This window comes from Mobula hypostoma, chromosome 1, assembly GCF_963921235.1.
Source record: "Mobula hypostoma chromosome 1, sMobHyp1.1, whole genome shotgun sequence".
NCBI classification, from domain to species: domain Eukaryota; kingdom Metazoa; phylum Chordata; class Chondrichthyes; order Myliobatiformes; family Myliobatidae; genus Mobula; species Mobula hypostoma.
The window spans coordinates 223109520-223131891 of NC_086097.1; the positions used below are offsets into that span (position 1 = coordinate 223109520).

At 41.0% G+C, this 22372-nt stretch overlaps 2 protein-coding genes across 2 annotated transcripts in view; one reads left to right on the forward strand and one right to left on the reverse strand.

The window, feature by feature from the left end:
* Positions 1 to 681: 681 nt before the first annotated feature.
* On the reverse strand, positions 682 to 14980 carry rpl7 (ribosomal protein L7). The gene is made up of 7 exons (XM_063065102.1): positions 14925 to 14980; positions 14334 to 14436; positions 13146 to 13312; positions 12868 to 13005; positions 9855 to 9964; positions 2604 to 2813; positions 682 to 742 (listed from the first exon to the last, which is right to left on the reverse strand). The coding sequence occupies exons 1-6, from the start codon at positions 14936 to 14938 to the stop codon at positions 2605 to 2607; spliced, it is 741 nt and encodes a 246-aa protein (XP_062921172.1). The 5' UTR covers positions 14939 to 14980; the 3' UTR covers positions 682 to 742; position 2604.
* Positions 14981 to 15193: 213 nt separating this feature from the next.
* The window catches only part of rdh10a (retinol dehydrogenase 10a), a 79526-nt gene continuing 72347 nt past the window's right edge, over positions 15194 to 22372 (forward strand). The window contains exon 1 of the mRNA XM_063065096.1: positions 15194 to 15827. Within this exon, the coding sequence (XP_062921166.1) occupies positions 15378 to 15827 (450 nt within the window). The 5' untranslated portion in view covers positions 15194 to 15377. The remainder of the gene's footprint in view (positions 15828 to 22372) is intronic.

Below are 22372 nucleotides of genomic sequence, written 5' to 3' on the forward strand. Positions count from 1 at the left end.
GCAGGAAGATTGTTCCCGATGTTGGGGAAGTCCAGAACAAGGGGTCACAGTTTGAGGATAAAGGGGAAGCCTTTTAGGACTGAGATTAGGAGAAACTTCTTCACACAGAGAGTGGTGAATCTGTGGAATTGCCTGCCACAGGAAACAGTTGAGGCCAGTTCATTGGCTATATTTAAGAGGGAGTTAGATATGGCCCTTGTGGCTACGGGGATCAGGGGGTATGGAGGGAAGGCTGGGGCGGGGTTCTGAGTTGGATGATCAGCCATGATCATAATAAATGGCGGTGCAGGCTCGAAGGGCCGAACGGCCTACTCCTGCACCTATTTTCTATGTTTCTATGTGCTTTGCTCTTAAGAAGGTTCCAGGAGGCGCATAGCCTCGAGGCCAAGAGACAGGGCTCAAACCCATAATTTACGTCATTTCTCGCTGATTAAAGCATCAAGAAGGATTGAAACATCAAGGTGAGTGACTGTAGTTTAATTGTATTTCGATATTGTTTTCGTTCATTCATTCCTGTTGCCGCTTACACAATTTTTTTTTATGCGTGGGTTTGATTTTCTTTGAACAGCTTATTGTTTTATTTCATGTCTGGAGAAGATGAATCTCAGTTGTATATTGCATACATATTTTGTTCATAAATGTACCTTGAACACTGGGGAAAAAAAAGCCCAACACAGAAGATCACTGTAATAAAATTTCTTTATTTAACAGATATGGTAGAAATTTGACATCTGTGGGACACCTAAAAGGGAAGAGATACAAAATTAGAAAATTCTACAATACTTCCTGGCCTTCAGACACAAAGCAGGCATCATCCCATCTGGCAAAGCACAAGCTGTCACCAGAAAGTCCCAGTATAGCCATTTTCACCTATACAGTAAAACACACACATCATAATCTGCTCCTTTTCCAGATTGCCCTTAAAATGACACAATTGGAATGTGCTGCCAATTGCCTTTGGAGTGTCATTATATGCAAAATGTTTTGTCTATTCTACAATTTTAAAAAGTTGTCTTTTAATGTAGATAAGTTTATTGAGCCTAATGCACCACAAATGCATTAATCTTAATATACCATATTATATTTTAATGCACATCCAATCTCTGCGTGCTTTTTTTCCCCTAAACCTAAATCCTAGCGTCAAAATATTCAATGGCACATGTACTGAAATTTTGAAATGGATTGAAAATAAGCATAATCTAATTGTAATACCAATTTGAACAAGGGGGCTTTGAGTTGATTCAAACACAGCTTTATTATGTAGCACAACAATCATTTTCCTACCATCTAAACTTTCCAATGAGTTTTAGTTTTATACTGAATCAAGCATTGCTTTATGGCAACACACAACAGAATAAGCTTCACATTACCAACATCTTCAGCCAATCAGAAATCACAATGGAACAATATACAAAAATTGTGATGCAAGACTCCTCCATACTCCGGCCTAACCAACAATTCTCAAGACAACTAATGGGGAAAGGACTACTGAAACAAATGATATTGCAGCATGTGCAAAAAATGATATTATGGGCATTTCTTTAGTCTAGGTGGGGGGGGGGGTTAAAATCGTTAACCCAACCACTCCAACCCATTTTTAAGTTCAGTAAGATGCATTCGTCTGCATTCTCTGCTGAACTAGAATATAGAATAGCCAGATCTTTGGGAAGAATCAAATGAGCTTTCAGTTTACTTGATCACAGAAAACCAGCAGATACTTGATCAGCCTCCTGTAATTCTAACCCTTTAGTTACAAGCTCTGACTAAAATACTTGTTTTAGCATGATTTAAAAAAAATCAAAAATTCATTTGCAACAGAGATTAACAAATCACAAGGGACTTGCTCTTGCTTAGCTCAGGCATCTTCATAAACCGTTTAACTGTCTTCCAACCTATTCATCTCTTCTGGAGAGCAAGCCAAGTTTAACCAACTATTATACTCCACCTGCTCCAGATGTGGGCAACAAACTGGTTCAAGGTAAACCAACTGTTTGAGGATGATGCAAATGATGTCATATGCTATGAATCCCTAAAGGATTGTATCAAGAGAATTGCTTCAAAACTCAGTGCCCAAGCTAGTGGCTGGAGAAGAAATAGTGACTGGAACAAAAATCTTGGTTTTCAATCCAGGTACTCCGTATACTCCATGCAAGGTGAGGTCTGCACCTACAACTTCCTTTTATTGACGTAAGGCAATAGAGCCCAGGGAGATGTCCAACAGGTGTAACCAGTGGACTTGCTACAAACAATTATGGAACACTACACATGATTTTTGCTGACATTAATTGGGCACGATTAATTCATTAAAGTGAAGACGTCAACTTGAAATGTATTCATTTACTATCTATATCCATCAACAGTGAGATTTTATTCAAAATACCTGAATATATACAAGAGGCAAATTCCTAATCTTTTCACCCTGATTTGAAGAGCCAAACTATCTAACTGGTTAAAATCTTAAGTACTCACTGCCACATGAAATTCCAGAAAGATTTTAATGCTAATAACATTATAACATTCTACATACAAAATACATTTCACTGTCCTCTTACCTATCCGTAACACTAGTGGCACAATTAAACGTCCACACAAACACAGCATACCTCAGTTCATACACCTAATCATTCTGTTGATTTGGTCTTCTCTGTTGCCAGCATCACCACCCTCAACATAGTGTGTTGTCTTTTTGTTCATGCCACCACGTGGTGAGGACAGTTTGAAGGGCCACAAGAAATTGTTGGCCATCTTGAAGTTCTTCCCTACTGTGTAGATTTCATGAATCAGATCTTCAATGCAAATGATGCCACACCTTCCTGCAATACAAATAATTGGCTCATTATTAACAATTTATTTGAAAATGTATTCCAATTTCTAAATTAAGCTGTTTCCCAACACCTGCTTCAGGTGATAGGTGTGGCAACAGTTTAAAAGGCCTTTTGGCTATAGGGTTGTTTTATGGTTCTGTGTTTGGACTTCCTTGGGCACCCAGTGCAAACATTCATTTTCTGCAATTCCCCAACACTGGGCATCTGGGGGTTGAACCCTGCCACGATGCAGCCATTTCTTTATATTCAAGGGAATTGGCTCCAAGACCAAAAGGCAAATTACTGACAATTTAATTTTTAAAAGTAAATTGGGATAAACGTGCATTGGAATGTATTAATCCTTAGTGGTTTGGCTTTAACTTCAAACCTTTTAAAATTGTCAATTACCATTGTTTATGAAGTTTTTGAATTGTGTTTGTGAAACATCCACAAAGATTCCAGCTTTTGACATTGCATCAGCCCAATTACCATCTTTGAAACAAGTTAAAGAATAAAAAAAATCTGTGGGATGAACTCGAGCAGTATTTGTGCAGTGTAAGGAATGGTCAATGTTTCGCACTGGAACCTGTTAATGCAGCCCTGATGCAGGGTCTCAAATCTAAATACCCTCCCCACAACAGATGCTTCTTTATTGCTCCACATTTTGCAGCCTACTGTCTCCCCTCTGGTTTTAGATTATCCTGGATTCACAGCCATACTGTTACTATTTGTACTCAGAACACACTGAAAGAAAACATTTAGTTCAGATAACTAATGTGAAAAATAAGCATTAAGGTTTTATTTTAAATCACACTGGTAAGTAAAACATACAAGGTCTGACCTCACTCAATACACTAACCACACATTTTAAGTATCAGGTGTACTACTTGGTTTGTGTTCATGGATAATGAAAACGATCAAAATATTATCAATTTGTCCAAGTATTCAAATCAATCCCTATTAGAAACCCCAACAGTGAAACATGTGACCGTTAGTTATGCCAGCTGATAACCTGTTGAGCACAGAAACGGTAAGAGTCTGAGAAACCACAGCTACAAGTTTCAACTCTTAGAAGCCCAGACCACAGGTTTTTGGAGGTATAATAGCAACTCCCCCTTTTTTGCCCAAAATACATCTACACTATTTTTTTCCTCCCTAGCAGTTTCATTACAGTAACTTAACAAAATTGCCTTCCTACAAAAAGTTGTGCCGTTCGATTTTTTTTGCAGGATACCAAATGTTACTTTTGTACAGTCCTAAGCCGAAGAATAAGAACACTTACAAAACTCATAAAGTACTAGCCCACAATGGAGACTGAAACAATTAAACTAGTAATCAAATGACCAACTAAGTTGATCTTTTCTGCCTACAGAATTCATACACCTCCACCCCCCCCCCCCCATTCATGTGCCTATCTAAATGTTTCCTACCAGCCTCTACCTTCACCCCAGGCAAGTACATTCCAAGCACCCACCACCCTAAAGAAAAATACTTCCCCTCACATCTTTGAAATTGTACCCCCTCACCTTAAATGCATGCCGTGTGGTACACATTTCAACCCTAATACAAAAACTTTTTCTGCACCCTCTCCAAAGCCTCAACGTCCTTCCTATAATGAGGCAACCAGAACTGTATGCAATCCTCCAGAATGACCTACCTAGAGTTATAAAAAAACTGCCACACAACTTCCTGACTTTTGAACTCAATGCCTCAACTAATAATAGAAACATAGAAAATAGGTGCAGGAGTAGGCCATTCGGCCCTTCGAGCCTGCACCGCCATTTATTATGATCATGGCTGATCATCCAACTCAGAACCCAGCCTTCCCTCCATACCCCCTGACCCCTGTAGCCACAAGGGCCATATCTAACTCCCTCTTAAACATAGCCAATGAACTGGCCTCAACAGTTTGCTGTGGCAGAGAATTCCACAGATTCACCACTCTCTGTGTGAAGAAGTTTTTCCTAATCTCGGTCCTAATGGCCACTATGTCACATTGTTCATAACCCGTGCAGCCACTTTCAGGGAGCTATGTACTTGGACTCTTACTATCCCTTTGCTCATCAACGTTGTTGAGAATCTTGCCCTTAACAGTGTACCGTCTCTTTACATTTGACCTACCAAGGTGCAAAACTTCATACCTGGCTGGGTTAAACTCCATCTGAGATTTCTCCACCCATATTTGTGACTGATCCAGATCTCATTGCCAGTCATCTACACTATCCACACCACCAACCTTCATATCATCTGAAAATTTAGTAAGCCACCCATCTACATTTTCATCCAGTTCATTTATTTCTAACACCAACAGCAGAGGTCCCAGTACAGATCCTCATAGAACACCACTAACCACACCCCTTCAGCTGGAATAAGTCACTTCAACCAACATCCAAGTCTCCTATGGGTAAGCCAGTTCTGAATCCAAACGGCCAATCGCATGACTCCTAATCTGTTAGATGAGCCTCCCTTGAGGGACCTTGTCCAAACACCCTACTAAAATCCACATACACAATATCCAGTTCTACCTTCAATCACCACCATTACCTCAACAAAAAGCTTCATCAAGTTGGTAAGATATGACTTGCAGGCTCTCCCTAATTAGGCCCCATCACTGACATGAGGCTCACTGGTCTGCAGTTTCCAGGACTTTCCTTGGTTCCCTTCTTGAACAATGGAACATTAACAATTTGGCAAACCTCTAATCTCACCGGTGGCCAGAGGAGACAAAGGTATTGGTCAAGGCCACAGCAACCTCCTCTCTCAGTAACCTGAGGTATAATTCCATCAGGCCCTGGGATCTTGTCCACCTTAATGCTCTTTAAGAGACCCAACACTACCTCTTCCTTACCTTGAAATGCTTTAGCTTATCAGTGTGCTTGACACTGATCTCCTTATTCTCCACATCCTTAAACTTGGTAAATACTGATGTAAAATATTCAAAGTACCCCACCCACACCCTCTGCACCCAATGTTCCCACTTTATCTTTGAGTGGTTCTCTTGCTCTTGCTGCATGTATAAATTTGCCTTGGGATTCTCTTTGATGCTACTTGCCAAGGACACAGTCTTTCAAACACAAGGGAGGACATCTTCAGTCTCCAGCGAACTCAAGGACTTGCAAACTCATGGCTTCTTTGACCAACTCTGGTCTCTGATGACTTGCTGGTCTGCTGGCCAGACATCCAACCACACTTCATTTGACAATGTCCACACAGTTGTTCCATGAGCACAGAATGCAGAGAGCAAAGTGGAAGACCAGATCTGGCTAGGGTTCTAATGGGGAACTCAAGCCACTTCTTTACCCAGATGTGTTAAAACTATTTTAAAAAAATCAGCTCACCAAATAGCACTGTTGTATTGGGGAAGACATAACCACAAAAGGAGAATGGAACAGAAATATATCCTGAAAATGTTAGACAAGGAAGTGAGAGGAAGTTCATATGGAGCATGTATAATGGCAGAATTATTTATTTTATTTTTAACATGGCCCGGTACATAGCAGCCATTACTACACAAAACTGATGCAGTTCCCCATCAGAACTGCATAAAATACAGCACACTGACCATGATGCCAATCCACACTAATCCCATTTGTCCATATCCTTGTAAGTACCAGTCCAAATGCCCTTTAAATGTTGCTATAGTGTCTGCTTCCACCACTTCCACTGGTAACTTGTACCAGATATTCACCCTTAATCTTAATATCTCTCAAAAAGATCTCTTTGCACATTAGTACTCTTAACGTACCTGCCATGTTCCAGGAAAATTTGACTTTCCATCTTGTATTACCAGTACTCTCAAAATAGTCATAGTCACACTTTATTGATCCCAGGGGGAAATTGGTTTTCGTTACAGTTGCACCATAAATAATAAATAGTAATAGAACCATAAATAGTTAAATATGTAAATTATGCCAGTAAATTATGAAACAAATCCAGGACCAGCCTATCGGCACAGGGTGTCTGACCCTCCAAGGGAGGAGTTGTAAAGTTTGATGGCCACAGGCAGGAATGACTTCCTGTGACGCTCTGTGTTGCATCTCGGAGAAATGAGTCTCTAGCTGAATGTACTCCTGTGCCCATCCAGTACATTATGTAGTGGATTGGAGACATTGACCAAGATGGCACACAACTTAGACAGCATCCTCTTTTCAGACACCACCGTGACAGAGTCCAGTTCCATCCCCACAAAATCACTGGCCTTATGAATAAGTTTGTTGATTCTGTTGGTGTCTGCTACCCTCAGCCTGCTGCCCCAGCACACAACAGCAAACATGATAGCACTGGCCACCACAGACTCGTAGAACATCCTTAGCATCTTCTGGCAGATGTTAAAGGACCTCAGTCTCCTCAGGAAATAGAGACGGCTCTGATCCTTCTTGTAGACAGCCTCAGTGTTCTTAGACCAGTCCAGTTTATTGTCAATTCGTATCCCCAGGTATTTGTAATCCTCCACCATGTCCACACTGACCCCCGGAGGGAAACGGGTCACCAGTACCTTAGCTCTCCTCAGGTCTACCACCAGTTCCTTAGTCTTTTTCACATTAAGCTGCAGATAATTCTGCTCATGTGACAAAGTTTCCTACAGTAGCCCTGTACTCAACCTCATCTCCCTTGCTGATGCATCCAACTATGGCAGAGTCATCCGAAAACTTCTGAAGATGACAAGACTCTGCGCAGTAGTTGAAGTCCGAGGTGTAAATGGTGAAGAGAAAGGGAGACAAGACAGTCCCCTGTGGAGCCCCAGTGCTGCTGATCACTCCGTCGGACACACAGTGCTGCAAGCTGTTTATCAAGGACCTGCCTTCAAACTTATTGGATACAAAGATAGGAGGAAGGGTAGGTAGTGCTGAGGAAGCAATGCAACTGCAGCTGAACTTAGACAAACTGGAAGAACGGGCAAAAAAAAAGAGGCAGATGGAATACAGTGTTGGGAAATATGATAATGCATTTTGGTAAAAGGAACAATATTTTCTAAATGGGGAGAAAGTTCAATCATCAGAAGTGCAGAGGGACTTGGGAGTCCACATGCAAGACTCTTGGGACGTTAACTTACAGGTTGAGTCTGTGGTTTAAAAAAAGGCAAATGCAACATTGGCATTTATTTCAAGGAGAATATAATATAAAAACAAGGAGATAATTCTGAGCCTTTTAAAGACACTAGTTAGGCTGCACTTTGGAGTATTATCAAGAGCTTTGGGCCCCATATCTCAAAGGATGTCTTCTCATTGGAGGGAGTCCACAAGAGGTTTACAATGATGATTCCAGGAATGAAGGGGTTAACAAATGATAAGTATTTGGCAGCTTTGGCCTGTACTCAAGGAATTTAGAAGAATGTTGGGGGTGGGAGTGGGAGAAGGAGATCTTATTGAAACCTACTGAACATTGAAAGGACTAGACTAGGTAAGGTGGATGTGGTGAGGATGTTTCCTATGGTGCGGGTATCCAGAACTAGAGGGCACAGCCTCAAAATTGAGGGGTGACCCTTTAGAACAGAGGTAAGGAGGACTTTTTTTTAAAGCCAGAGTAGTGAATCTGTGGAATGCTCTGCCACAGACAGCAGTGGAGGCCAAGTCCATGGTATATTTAAGATGGAAGTTGACAGTTTCCCAATCTGTCAGGGCATCAAAGAATATGGCAAGAAGGCAGATATATGGGGTCAGCCATGATGAAATGACGCAGCAGACCCAATGGGCTGAATTGGCCAATTATGGTCTTATGGCTGTCAAAGTAGTCGTGTTTTCAAGGCATTCAGTATAACCAGAACCTAATAAAAATACTGAAATCACTTTTTAAAATACATAACACATTAAACTTGCATAAAACAACTGAAAACATTGAAAATAACTTAATGATAAAACTATTTGCCTTTCTACATGCAGTTGATGCCTGCTTTATAATGGTATCTGCCTGATTTTACACAAAATAATGGGAGATGCTACCACTGATTTACACCATCCTCCCAAAGAATTACTGGAAATTTGTAACTATTCTGTGTATGTTGTAAAAATTCCATACGCATAATTCTTTGCCAGTTAACAACTGGTAACCGAGCATGCAAAAAATTGTGTACAATCCATATGGAGATGTGAATAAATTGCAAATCATGGTTATTTTGTTTTGAAAATATGCATTATGAATCAATGAAAATATAATCCACATATAAAAGGTGAAAGAAATTTGTTAATCTTGATTCAAACATTCTAGTCTGTCAAGCTTGTGACCCTAAGCTATTTCAGTAATTGCCAAGATCAAAACTAGACTGAAGAGCCCACGCCAACATAGAAGTAGTGGAGAACACAAATAAGTGACAAAATCCATACAGCCCATCCTCGTCATTGAACTGTACCATTATTAACCTTTATAACATATCTGGCACATCACAAATGACAGCTTGAGTACAGCAGATCAGATGGCAGGCATTACAACAACAAACATCCCTTCTCGACGCAGTTTACATCTATTACAAGCCAGATATTGTGAATTTGTTGGAGCACACTCCGTCTCCCAGATTGCATGTAACTTCTATTAACACCAAAGCAATTCAAAACTACCCAGGACAAAGCAGTCTATTTGAATAAAAGATATTAAAGCTTAATATCTATTATTTCAAGACTGAATACAGTATTCATTCTAGCATTGCCACACTTTACCACTGGGTCCCTGGCAGCATTTTTCTAATCCACTGTCACCTAGGAAGAGAATGGCAGAAACACTAACGACCCTAAGTCAGACAACATTCTAAATTTCATTCTTCACTATTCCTTCATCTATCACTTAAATTACACGAACTCCCTACAATAACTCCCCACTGAAGATCCTCCATGTTACCCTCTCTATGACAATAAACCCAAGCTTCTCACAACACATGCCAGTAGAAATTTTGAAATTAATTCATTCAGAACCTGTTATAAACACTTCTGTATGATTGGGCAAAATCAGATAGTAATCAGGTGGTAAAGGTACCAGAAAGATAAAGCATTATCATGAGAAAATGTTTGTTCAATCTGCATGACTGAGATCACATTCATCCAGCTAAAACTACAAACTTACCCAGCTGTTTTTCGATCAAGGAATTGTCAGTGAGCGCAATGCGCTGATGCCGGATCTTGCCGAAGCCACGTTTGTAAATCAACTCACGGACAGACTTGAGATTTGGATAGCTAAGTAATTAAAAGAACAAGAATTAACATGCCTCAAAAATCAAAATACAACCCTTCACATACATTATCACGTTTCCAAAGGACAATTTTACAGCTAAAATTTGCTACTAGCAAGTTTAAGTACAATTTTCCACAGCATCTCATCAGCTGACATTCTTACAGTCAGCTTGGATCTGAGCCCAAGTTGTACAGCTTATTTAGAAATTCTCTGAATCAGTTCTTAAAAAAGCCCAGCAAATTAAACAAAGGTCATAACAGCCTAAACTTAAAACAGTCAAGATTCCCAAATTACTCAGGGGAACTTACTGACGAAACCGCTGGGAAATGGATCCTCTGGGAGCTTCAGCGTTGAAGTATCAGTAATTATTAGTTATCAACAAAAATTTAGAATGTTTCAAGTGAACACATCCAACAATGACATTCACACTCATTCTGACAGAGTCCAGTGAGGAGTTACGAGTGGAACCAAGTAATAAGAAAGATATGACCACGTTAATGTTGGCTATATTACAGACCACCCAACAGTCTGAGGGATTTAGAAGAACATTTGTAGAGATTGCAGGTGGTTGCAAGAAATACAAGGTTGTTATTCACTGGGACTCCCATATTGTAAAATGACTAGTTGGGATAGTATGTCTATTGCATTCAGGGAATTTTCCTTAATCAGTACACAGAAGTCCCAACAAGTGTGCACAATTAGGGAATGAGACAGGGCAGGTGACAGAAATTTGTGTAGGGAAACACTTTGCATCTAGAGACCATAATGTGATTAGTTTCAAATATGAAAAAAGATAGGTCTGGTCCTCAGGTTGAGATTCTAAATTGCAGAAAGGCAAACTTTAATGGTATTAGAAGGGATCTGACAAGTGTGGATTGGTTGTTTTCCAGCAAAGGTGTACACATAAGTGGCAGGCCTTCAAAAGTGAAATTTATGAGAGTATATAGCTTGTACATGGTTGTCAGAATAAAAGGTAAAAGGTAACAGGTGGGGGAACCTTGGTTTTCAAGAGATATTGAGCCCTGGTTAAGAAAAAGGAGATCCATTACAGGTATAGGCAGGTAGGAACAAATGAGGAGCTTTCGGAATACAAGAAATGCAAGAGAACTCTTAGGAAACCAGGAGGACTAAAAGCAGGCATGAGGTTGCTTTAGCCGATAAGGTGAAGGAGAATCCTAAGGCATTCTACAGATATATTAAGAGCAAAAGGATTGCAAGGGACAAAACTGGCACTCCGGAAGATCGGAATGGCTGATCCATGCCTGGAGACAAGAATCTACAGAAGGGAAAAATGCATCAATTTCATGGACTCTATACAGATTACAGAGGAGGTGCTTACTGTCTTGAAGCAAATTGAGGTGAATAATTTACCTGGGGCCCTGGGGATTTATCCTGACAAGGTGTTCCCTTGAACCTATGGGAGGAAAGTGCAAAAATTGCCAGGTCCCCAGCAGATATATTTAAATTGTCCTTAGCAACAGGTGAAGTGCTGGAGGATAACCAATGTTGTTCTGCTGTTTAAGCAAAACTCTAAACACAAACCAGGAAACTATAGGCCAGTAAGCCTGACATCAGTAGTGGGAAAGTTATTGCAAGGTATTCCCAGGGACCAGATATATGAGAATTTGGATAGACATGGACCCATTAAGGATAGTCAGCATGGCTTTGTAGTTTTTCGAGGAAGTTACCAGGGAAGTCAATGAAAGCAGTGCATGTTGTGTACACGGACTTCAGCAATGTACCAGACAAGGCTCTGCACGCAGTTAGAAAAGACAGTTCAGCCGGTCGGCATTCAAGATGTAGTAAACTGGCTTAGACATTTGCTTCCAAGAAGCCAGAAAGGTGGTAGTAGATGGTTGCCTCTGACTGGAGGCCTGTGACTATTGTGGAGTGCCACATTGATCAGTGCTGCGTTGGTATTAGTTTCCATCTGGATGATAACGTGGTTAACTGCATCAGTAAATTTGTGAATGACACCAACATTGGGGTGTAGTGGACAGCAAGCAAGCTATTATGACTTGCAGTTGGAGCTGGATGAGCTGAAAAAATGGCAGATGGAAATTAATACCGGACCACCAGGGTAGGTCTTATACTGTGATAGAACAAAGGGATCTGGGAATATATGCCCATTATAATTTAAAGTGGCATCACAGGTTTATAGGGTCATAAAAAAAAGCCTCTGGCATATTTGCCTTTGTAAATCAAAGTATTGAGTACAGGAGATAGGATGTTAAGGTGAAGTTGTACATGATATTGGTGATGCCTAACTTGGAGTATTATGTGAGGTTTTGGTCACCCACCCACAGGAAAGATGTGAATAAGGCTGAAAGAGCACAGAGTAAATTTACAAGGATGATGTCAGGTCTGTTGGACCCAAGATATAAGGGAAGTTTGAATAGGTTAAGACTTTATTCCTTGGAGCGAAGAAGGTTTGAGAGCAGATTTGTTAGAGGTATACAAAATTATGAGGGGTATAAATAGGGCAAACACAAGCAGGCTTTTTCTAAGGAGGTCTAGTGGAACTTCTATGAGAAATCATGGGTGAACAGTGAAAGGTGAAAAGTTTAAGGAGAAAATGAAGGGAAACTACTTCACTCAGAGGGTTGAGTGTGTATGGAACGAGCTGCCTGCGCAAGTGGCGCATGCACGTCCAATTTCAACTTTTAAGGGAAGTTGGATAGGTACACAGATGGTAGAGGGATGGAGGGCTATGGTCGATGGGAATAGGCAGTGTAAATGGCTTGACACAGACTTGCTGGGCCAAAGGGCATATTTCTGGGCGGTACTTTTCCATGACTCTATGAACATCTATTAGCATGAAGATTTATTTTTGCGACTATTTATTATCCAATCACATACCCCCATGCAATGTATGGCTCTGCAATACGGAGCATATATCACATACCCCCATGCAATGTATGGCTCTGCAATACGGAGCATATTGATTGAAGCCTTATTCAGTTTCACAAACACTCCATTGAAGATCTGACGCAGTCGTAGGAGCTGAAGCACCTTGCGAACTTTAGGGCTAACACCATTGATGCTGTAAATTCATAAACAGAAATTAGCACCAAGAAGCGTATCGTTTTCACGTGTGACCAATTTAAAATGGTTTATTTGCATTTTCATTTAACAGTCCGAAATTTATTCACCAGCACTCAGTAATTGACCATCAATACTCACCCTCTAATACGGATCACAAATGCTAGCTTGGGTTCAGCAGGGACATAGAAATTTTTGGCTTTGCGCGCCATTCTGGCAAGTCGAATCTCACTTCGGTACATTTGCCTGTACTCCTTGTGGTAACTCTCAGCTCTCTTGTAGATGAGTTTTCTCTTCTGTCTATTTATCTGGAAACCATGATAACACAAAGTAAGTTAACAGAAAAATCCTTTAAATTGGAGCACTAAAAGAATCTACAAAAATATTTCAAACTCAGCTGAAATTTACTGCCGAACAGATGTTCTCTGTTGATAAAGACAGCTGCCCACAAAGACCAATAGTGCAGCTTCTCTGATGTCAATTCACAATAAAATTAAAATGGAATACTACAAACTTCAAAATAAGTGTGCTAAAACCCATTGAGTTGATAGGAAGGATCAGGGTCTAGAACATGCCATTGAAACACTGGTACATTTTTAGGCCATTATAAAAGCTCTTGGACAAGAACATGCTGTACAAGATAAAAGGCTACATACAGTGACCTAAATTTAGCAAATATGTGTGTTGAGTTTCTAATAATTATCATAGAGTGTTACAAGTTATTATGGAAGTTCTTAAGGGCAGGCAGGTCTGGTAAATATTAAATCATGGCTTAGTATGCCAGAAAGTCATTGTACAATAAACTATTCTTTCTAGGGCATTTTATAGTTTAGTGGGTCATACACACTTTGACAAGTTAAATCACCTAATTTTTGTCAATTCTATTTAAGAACAATTGAGCGCATGAATGAATGGCAAAAAACGGACCTTGCATGTTAAACTATGCACATGCAGAAAATATTGCTTTTGAGATCAGAATTTTCAGATACACAAGAGATTCTGCAGATGCTAGAAATCCAGAGCAACACACACAAAATGCTGGAGTAACTCAGCAGGTCGGGTAGTATCTATGGAAATAAACAAACAGTCGACGTTTCTGGCCGAGGCCCTTCTTCAGGGTTGGAGAGGAAGGGGGAAGATGCCAGACTAAAGATGCTGCAGACTCAGGTAACCCCAGTTTTTCTTATCAAAGATAACTTGAAAGAGTATCATACATTTTAACAATACAACCACTAACGTTTCCAGAACAGTACAACACTAAATAACATATTAAACACGTACTACTAAAACACAAAGATTGATCTACACGACAAAAATCGTTTCACAAACCTTCTTTTCTAATAACAAACGCTTAGCACGTTTGGCCTTCATGTCTGCGTACGCCTTACGCTTTTTCAAAAGGCTTTCCGGGACAGACGGCACCTTCTTTTCTCTGACAGGCAAAAAAGGAAGCATGCACATAGCCGTTAGAGATACATTATTTTACGTACATCTGCATACCCTATCCTTTGCATAGATATTAATATTTCAAAACGCAACTAACAATTTAAAGTAGACCAAATTGTACATTCATCTACTAGGCCCTAGCCTGACGGCGGACAATGAACAAGAGACTATAACGAGCTTACCAGCGTATACAAGTTTGCTTTGAAACATTGTTCTATTTTGTTTAGTTGACAACATGAGTAGCTTTACAGTAAATTAGAATAGCACTACTTATTCCAGCCTCAGATCACACAGGAGATCGAGACAAGAGTTGCATCGCCAGAACATTGCATCCAAGGCCGTCATAACTTTTAAAAAAAGCTGTAAAATACAACTTGTTCATCGCCTGATAATATCTCATAGCTATAAAACGCGAACAGATCCGATTTAACCACGGATGTAACCGGATTTAAATTCACTCGATTCCACACTCACTTTGGGCCCGCCATCGTCGCCACAATTACCGGGGAAAAGGAGAGAAGCGCGCATGCGCGAGAACTCTTAAGCCCACGCTCGGAAAGCTGTCTGCGTAACTGCCTGAACCAATGAAGGCACCACCAGGTGATTCAGCGGAGCGAGTTAATTATTTTAACCTGTTGTACGTGTAGGATAAGACATGCGAAAAGCAGGTGTAACGATGGGGCGCCAGCGGTGAGAACAGAAGTGGACGCTTGTTGGCGGGGTCCTGGGAGCGGGCCATGCATTTAAAGGGCGAGGCGGAGCTGAAGATGCTCAGAGTTAAGTGGTGGTGGTCGGGCGAGGAGGAGGAGGAGTGTCTGCAGTGCGGCCCCGGCTCTGACAGCGCGCAACAGCCGGCTCCCGGATCCGCTGCTGCTGGCCGCTCCTCCTGGGGAAGGGCCGGCCTGTCGTCCCCTCCCGGCGTCAGCCATGAATATCGTCGCGGAGTTTTTCGTCGTGACTTTCAAAGTGCTCTGGGCTTTCGTGTTGGCCGCTGTCAGATGGGTGATCAAGCCCAAGGAGAAGAGCGTGTGCGATCAGGTGTGCCTGATTACGGGAGCGGGCAGCGGGCTCGGCAGGCTCTTCGCGCTGGAGTTCGCCCGGAGGAAAGCCACCCTGGTGCTATGGGACATCAACCAGGAGAGCAACGAGGAGACGGCCGAGAAGGTCCGGCAGCTGGGCGTGCGGGTCCACACTTACACTTGCGACGTGAGCAAAAGGGGTAGCGTCTACAGGACTGCCGACTTGGTGCGGAGGGAGATCGGCGACGTGACGGTGCTGGTCAATAACGCAGGTGTAGTGTCCGGGCACCATCTTCTTGAATGTCCCGATGAACTTATCGAGAGGACCATGATGGTCAACTGCCATGCACACTTCTGGGTAAGTTTCAGACTGAACGTTAGCAACCCCTTTTATTAATTAAATAGAATTGCTTAACTATTGGTTCTGCCCACTTTTTTTTTTCTTTTCTACCCCTGTACGTTTTCATTTCTGAAGACCAAAAATTGACAACAGTAGAAGCGAGAGTAAGTGCCTGTTTTTTTTTGATGAGCAAAGTTTGTCGCGAAATCTATTACGGATTGCATTTGGAGTGATTGCTAATCCAGGTGTATTTTGAATTGCGACAGTTCTTAATTTTGGTGCAAAGATGCTACGTTTCGTGGATAATGTCACGTTGATTCGTTGAATGGGGTAGTTAGTCAAAGGCATGCGAGATTGCAAAATAAATCACTGCATTGCAGTAATAATCCACTCCAGAAGCTTGGTATCGACACTGTTTGAAGGGAAAGAAAAGTGAAACAGATCAGTAAGTATAAAAATCAGTATGTAATTCACTAATAGTAATTTAATGATACTACTTTCGCTGAAGTACTTATAGCGCAGGTTTCCATTATGTAGGTATTGTACTTGCTGTGCCAAAATCGGTTCAATTGTATTTCTCATCATTATGAATGCTTTTGTCTTTATTGAATAAGCCATTAACATAAGCCGGTAACATTGCGGAACCCATCGTAAATGAACGCACGCGTTCCATCATAAATGTTTTTTTTGAAGAACGACCGCACGTGCTTAGAAACGTGTTAAATGTTACGGTGCCTTAATTGGCAAGCCTTGTAGCTTTGAATTATTTTTGAAAGAAATATGGAGTTGTTGAAAGATGGTGAGATACGCTCTCGTTGCCTCCATCTGCCCAGCAATGTTAGTGATGAGCATTAAATGGCTTTTAGTTTTACAGTCGATTCAAATTTGTAAGCCAACGCAATCGATGTTCTGACCAGTAATATGAATTCTAGTGAATCCTGAAATTTGTCTATTTCATTGAGGGTCCCTAATTGGTGCTGTAGTTGAATTTAAGTAATCTATCAACATGGTCTGTGATCTGTCTGTATACTTGAGTCGGGGGAAAACGCTTTTGCATTTGATGGCGCGTTGTAATACAAACTAATCACCCATTTAATCCCTTGAACCATCTGAACTGCTTTATTTGTTTTCTTTAGACTTTTAAATGATTACTAACCTAACTTAATAAACACACTCAAAATGCTTGAGGAACTCAGCAGGCCGGGGATGGGGGCATACCAAAAAGAATGCAGTCGGTGTTTTATTCGGGCGAGACCCTTCGTCAAGACACTTGATATCTGGTAACAAAACTATAAGTATGACTTCTGTAAGCGTTAAACATGCAATAAAGCTACTTTCCTAAAGGACTAAGTTAGTTTTTCCCAATTATCTGAGATCTTATTGCATTTACTTGTTTTTAAACTTTATTCTGACAATACATTTGGTGGTGGGGAGGAATAAATCAGCGTTTCCTTTTTCAAAATCCTGTTTCAGTCAGTAGATTTGATCTTTCTTTCCCATGACATTTCTTGTGTGGTTACCAACAACACGGTCTCCTTTGCAGAGTTTGCTTCACCTCAACTATTCAATTCATTTTTCTATAGAATTTTCCATAGGAAATTGATTTAATGCTTCTGGTGTAATGAAGAACATTGTCATGGCAACACAACTGAGAAAAATAGGTGGCCTTTTTGAATTGATGCAGAGTTTTTAATGGGTGAATTTTGAGCTTTTTAAAGTCAAAGACAATTGTAAAACTTGGAACTAGAATTGCCATGCTCCAACAATCCTGCCAGTAAATTTACCCAGTACAGGTTGGCCCCACATCACAAATATGTTCTGTTTTTAGTTGTCATTAAGTTGGAATGTATAACAAAAATCACTACATGGTAACCATACCTTCACAATATTGTAAAGAATGGTATCAGAAGCACGAGACTGATGAGAAGAGTACCAAGTTTGTTGAAATGTAATAGGAGCTCATTTGTTTGTGGGGTGTCCATGAGGAACTGCATGGTAGCATAGTGGTTTTCACAATGCTTTACAGTACCAGTGACCCTGGTTCAGTTCCTGCCACTGTCTGTAAGGAGTTTGTGTGTTCTCCTTGTGATCGCTTGTGTTTCCTCCGGGTGCTTCAGTTTCCTCGAACAGGACAAAGACATACCAGTCATTTGGTTAATTGGTCATTGTAAATTGTCCTGTGGTTACGCTGGATTAAATCGGGGGATTGCTGGGTGGTGTGGCTTGAATATGCACTGTATCTCAATTTTTAAAAAAAATGTTTGTTCATAATCCAGGAAGAGGCTGTATTGTATTGGAAAATTGAAATTATGAAAATTGCTGATTTTAGTCCTATAATAGCATGTCACTTTTCATTTAAAACAAAATAGTTTTTGTTTTCAATAATACTTGATTCGGAATGCTACATTATTTCTACAAAAGGATTTGTTCTGGGACCCTTCTCCTTGTGACTTTTATAAATGACTTGGATGAAGAATGGGAAGGGTTGGTTAATAAATTAGCAGATAACACGAAAATTGCTGTTGTGGATAGTATGAAAGGTTGTGGAGGCTTACAATGGGGTGTTGATGGGATGCAGAGCAGGGCTGAGAAGTGGCAGATGGGTTCAGCTTGGAAAAGTGATTCACTTTAGAAAGTCAAATTTGAAGACAGAATGGCAGGATTCTTACCAGTGTGCAGGAACAGAAGGACCTTGGGGTCCACGTCCATAGACCCTTCAGAGTTGCTGTGCAAGTTGAAGGAGAGTTGTAAAATTAGTCAGCTCCATCATGGGCCTCCACAGTATCCAGAACATCTTCAAGGAGCAGTGCCTCAGAAAAGCAGCGTCCATTAAGGACCCCCATCACTCAGGATGTGCCCTCTTCACATTGCTACCATCAGGAAAGAGATACTGTACAGAACCATATAACAATTACAGCACTGAAACAGGAGCCTGACAGCACACACTTAATGATTCAGGAACAGCTTCTTCCCCTCTGCCATCCAATTTATGAATGGACATTGAACCCATGAACACTACCTCACTACTTACTTTGCAATACTTATTTAATTTAACTATTTAATATATATTAACTATAATTCAGTTTTTTTTGCTCTGTTATGTATTGCATTACACTGCTGCCGCAAAGTTAACAAATTTCATGGGATATGCTGGTGATATTAAACCCGATTCTGATTCGTTGGAGATTGGCTTCAAGAGCCACAATGTAATGTTGGTGTCCTTAAAAAGAGAAATCCTGATCATACCACACTTGAAATATTGTTTAATGCTGGTTGCCACATTGTAGAAGGATGTAAAAGCTTTAGAGAGGGTGCGAAGAAGATTTACCTTGATACTGCCTGGATTGAAATGTGTGTACATTCTCCCTGTGACCACAGGGGTTTCCTCCTGGTGCTCTGGTTTCCTCCCACACTGCAGAGACTTTAAGTTAATTGGTCATGATTAGGCTAGTGTGAAATAGATGGATTGCTTGGCATCATGCCCCATTGAGCCAGAAGGCCCTATTCTGCACTGTATCTCTGAATAAATAAGTGAACTAAGGAGCAGGATTAATGTTGGACATCCATGATTATTAAGGCATTGCATTTGCCGATGTGTAAGCATGTTCCATAGGTTGGAGGAATACCTGTATTAGATGAGATTAGATTATGAGGACACGCAGTCCTTTTATTGTCATTTAATAATGCATGCATTAAGAAATGATGCAATGTTTCTCCAGAATGATATCACAGAAACACAAGACAAACCGACTGGAAAAACTAACAAAAAACACATAATTATGGCATATAGTTGCAACAGTGCAAAGCAATGCTGTAATTTAATGAAGAACGGACCATGGGCACAGTTTTTTTTTAAAAAGGTCTCGAAGTCTCTCAAGTCCCATCATCTCACAGTCGGTAGAAGGAAGGAAAAAAAAACTCCTGCCATGAGCTTCCAGTGCCGTAAACTTGCCGATGCAGCATCCTGGTAGCACCCGACCACAGCCGACTCTTGAGTCCTTCCGGAAACTTCAAGCCTCCGACACCAAGCACTTCGACCCTGGCAATAGGCAAAGCCGAGGATTTGGGGCCTTCCCCTCTGGAGATTCTCGATTGCACAATAGCAGCGGCAGCAAAGCAGGCATTTCAGAAGTTTCTCCAGATGTTCCTCTGTGCTTCTCACGTCTGTCTCCATCAAATCAGGATTGTGCATGGCCCCTAGTTAACACATACAATATTTCGGAGCAGCCGTGCGTGCTGTGTCGTGTTGCCATCTTCTCCTCCCCCTCCTATCAACCTGAATCTGAAGAATTGTAAGTACACTTAAGAAAAATGGAGTGACTTGCGTTGAGTTAACTTGTGTGAAGTTAATTACTAATTATTTAAAACTAATGTTCAGTAAACTCAGCATTTTTAAAACAGATTGCTGTCACTGGAACATCATGGAATTGAAGCTGAAGAATGTAATAGTTGAAAATCAGAATTGCAAATACTGGAAATCTGATGTGAGAAGCAGAGGAAAATGCTGCAGAAACTCAGCAGGTCATGCTGCAACTGTGGGAAAAGGAAAGCGTTTCAAGTTGAAAACTTCTTCTCAGTTTCATCTAGTTGCAATGTCTTCATCCCTGAAATACCTCTTCCCACATATGCTGTCTGACCTGAGTGTTTCCAGCATTTTCTGCAGTTTGTAAACGTGCATGGTATCTGCAGTAATGTGCAAGAGTCTTGCTGGTTTGTGTGTTGCAGGAGGCGTGTAGGACAGGTGGCAGAAGAGGAGTGCAGGGGTGGGTGGTGGTGCAGATGCAAACACATCCAGCCCTGAGACACCAGGCAAGGTCACTTGATTCCAAACAATTGGTTTATTGATTATTTCAGAATGTCTCTCTGGTCCTTCCTACTCCCTCCCCTCTCCCTCTTTTCCCAATCATGATTCCCCTCTCTCTGGACCCCTTCCCATTCTCAGTCCACAATAGAGAACCATGTTAGAATTGGATTTATCATCACTCACATGTCATAATTTTTTTGCTGCAGCAGCAACAGCAGTACAGTTCAAAAAATAAAATTACTACAGTACCACACAAAGGCACTTATCTCTATATATACAGTACAGACCAAGACTGTAGAATAACCCTATAAAAATGGCAATCGTGATCATTTAGTGAATTTGAATAATAATGACAAGGTGAGAGATGCATTTTGAACAGTTGCCAAAACAACTTTCATACTGTTGGTTCCAAAATGCTAGTCTAGTCCTGAACTTCCAGCAACCGCGTGGTTGAGATACAAGCACGACCCCAGTAATTTCTCTTCCTTCTATTCTCCAGCATGCCTGCTCTGTTGATTGTGTAGAACACTTTTGGAATTGGAATACAGTTAAACCCTTGGGCAAAAATGCAGCTCATTTCATCCAAGTACATAGCAAGTGGAAAGAGTGCTGATTTTGCAGCACCTGTTACATAGGTGATGCTGTTATTTAGAGTTGAATAACCTTGATTGCTTAGAACCATGCAACTACATGGCCTAACCACAGAGTGGCGCTGCTGCAGTTTTCCCATGCAAAACCTCATCTCGCAATTGAGAACAGAGTGAAAATTTTGGCTGCTTCCACCCCACCTTCAAAGTTCCTTTATCATCAAAGTACATGTATGTCATCATACACAATACTGAGGTTCATTTTCTTGCAGGGCATACTCATAAATCCTAGAAACACAATAGGATCAGTGAAAGACTGCACCCAACAGGATGGACAAACATCTAAAGATGACAGACTCAGCAATATGCGTAATAAATAAGCAAGCAATAAATATCAAGAACATGAGATGAGTAGTCCTTGAAAGTTCAAGTCTATGGGTTGTGGGAACAGGTCAGTGATGGGGTAAGTGAAGTTGTCCCTTCTGGTTCATGAAAGTGGTGGTTGAAGGTTAATAACTGTTCCTGCACTTGCTGCAGTGAGTCGTGAGGTTCCTGTACCACCTTCCTAATGACTGTAGTGAGAAGAGAGCATGGCCTGGATGATGAATGCTACTTTCCTGCGACAGCACTCTGTGTAGATGTGTTCAGGTGGGGAGGGCTTTATCTGTGATGACTATTTTTAGCTGGATTTTCCATTCAAGTGTTTCCATACAGATGGTGATGCAACATGTATATTAATACATGCCACCGCACATCTACAGAAGTTGGGCAAAGTTTTACATGTCATGCTGCATCTTCGCAAACTTCTAAGGTGCTGTGCTTTCTTCATAATGGCATTCGTGTACTGGACCCAAGACAGTCCTCTGAAATGATCACACTGAGGAATTAAAAGTTGCTGACCCTCTCCATCTCTGATCTCCCCTGATGAGGACTGGCTCATGGGCCTCCAGTTTCCTACTCTTGAAGTCAATAATCAGCTCCTTGGTCTTGCTGACATTGAGTGGGAGGTTGTTGTTGTAGCACTACTCAACCAGATTTTCAATCTCCCTTCTATATGCTAATTCATCACCTTGGATTCGGCAACGATATTGGTGTTGTCAGCAAACTTAAATATAGCATCAGAGCTGTACTTGACCTCACAGTCAAGCAGAAGTGTAAAGCAGAGGGGCTAA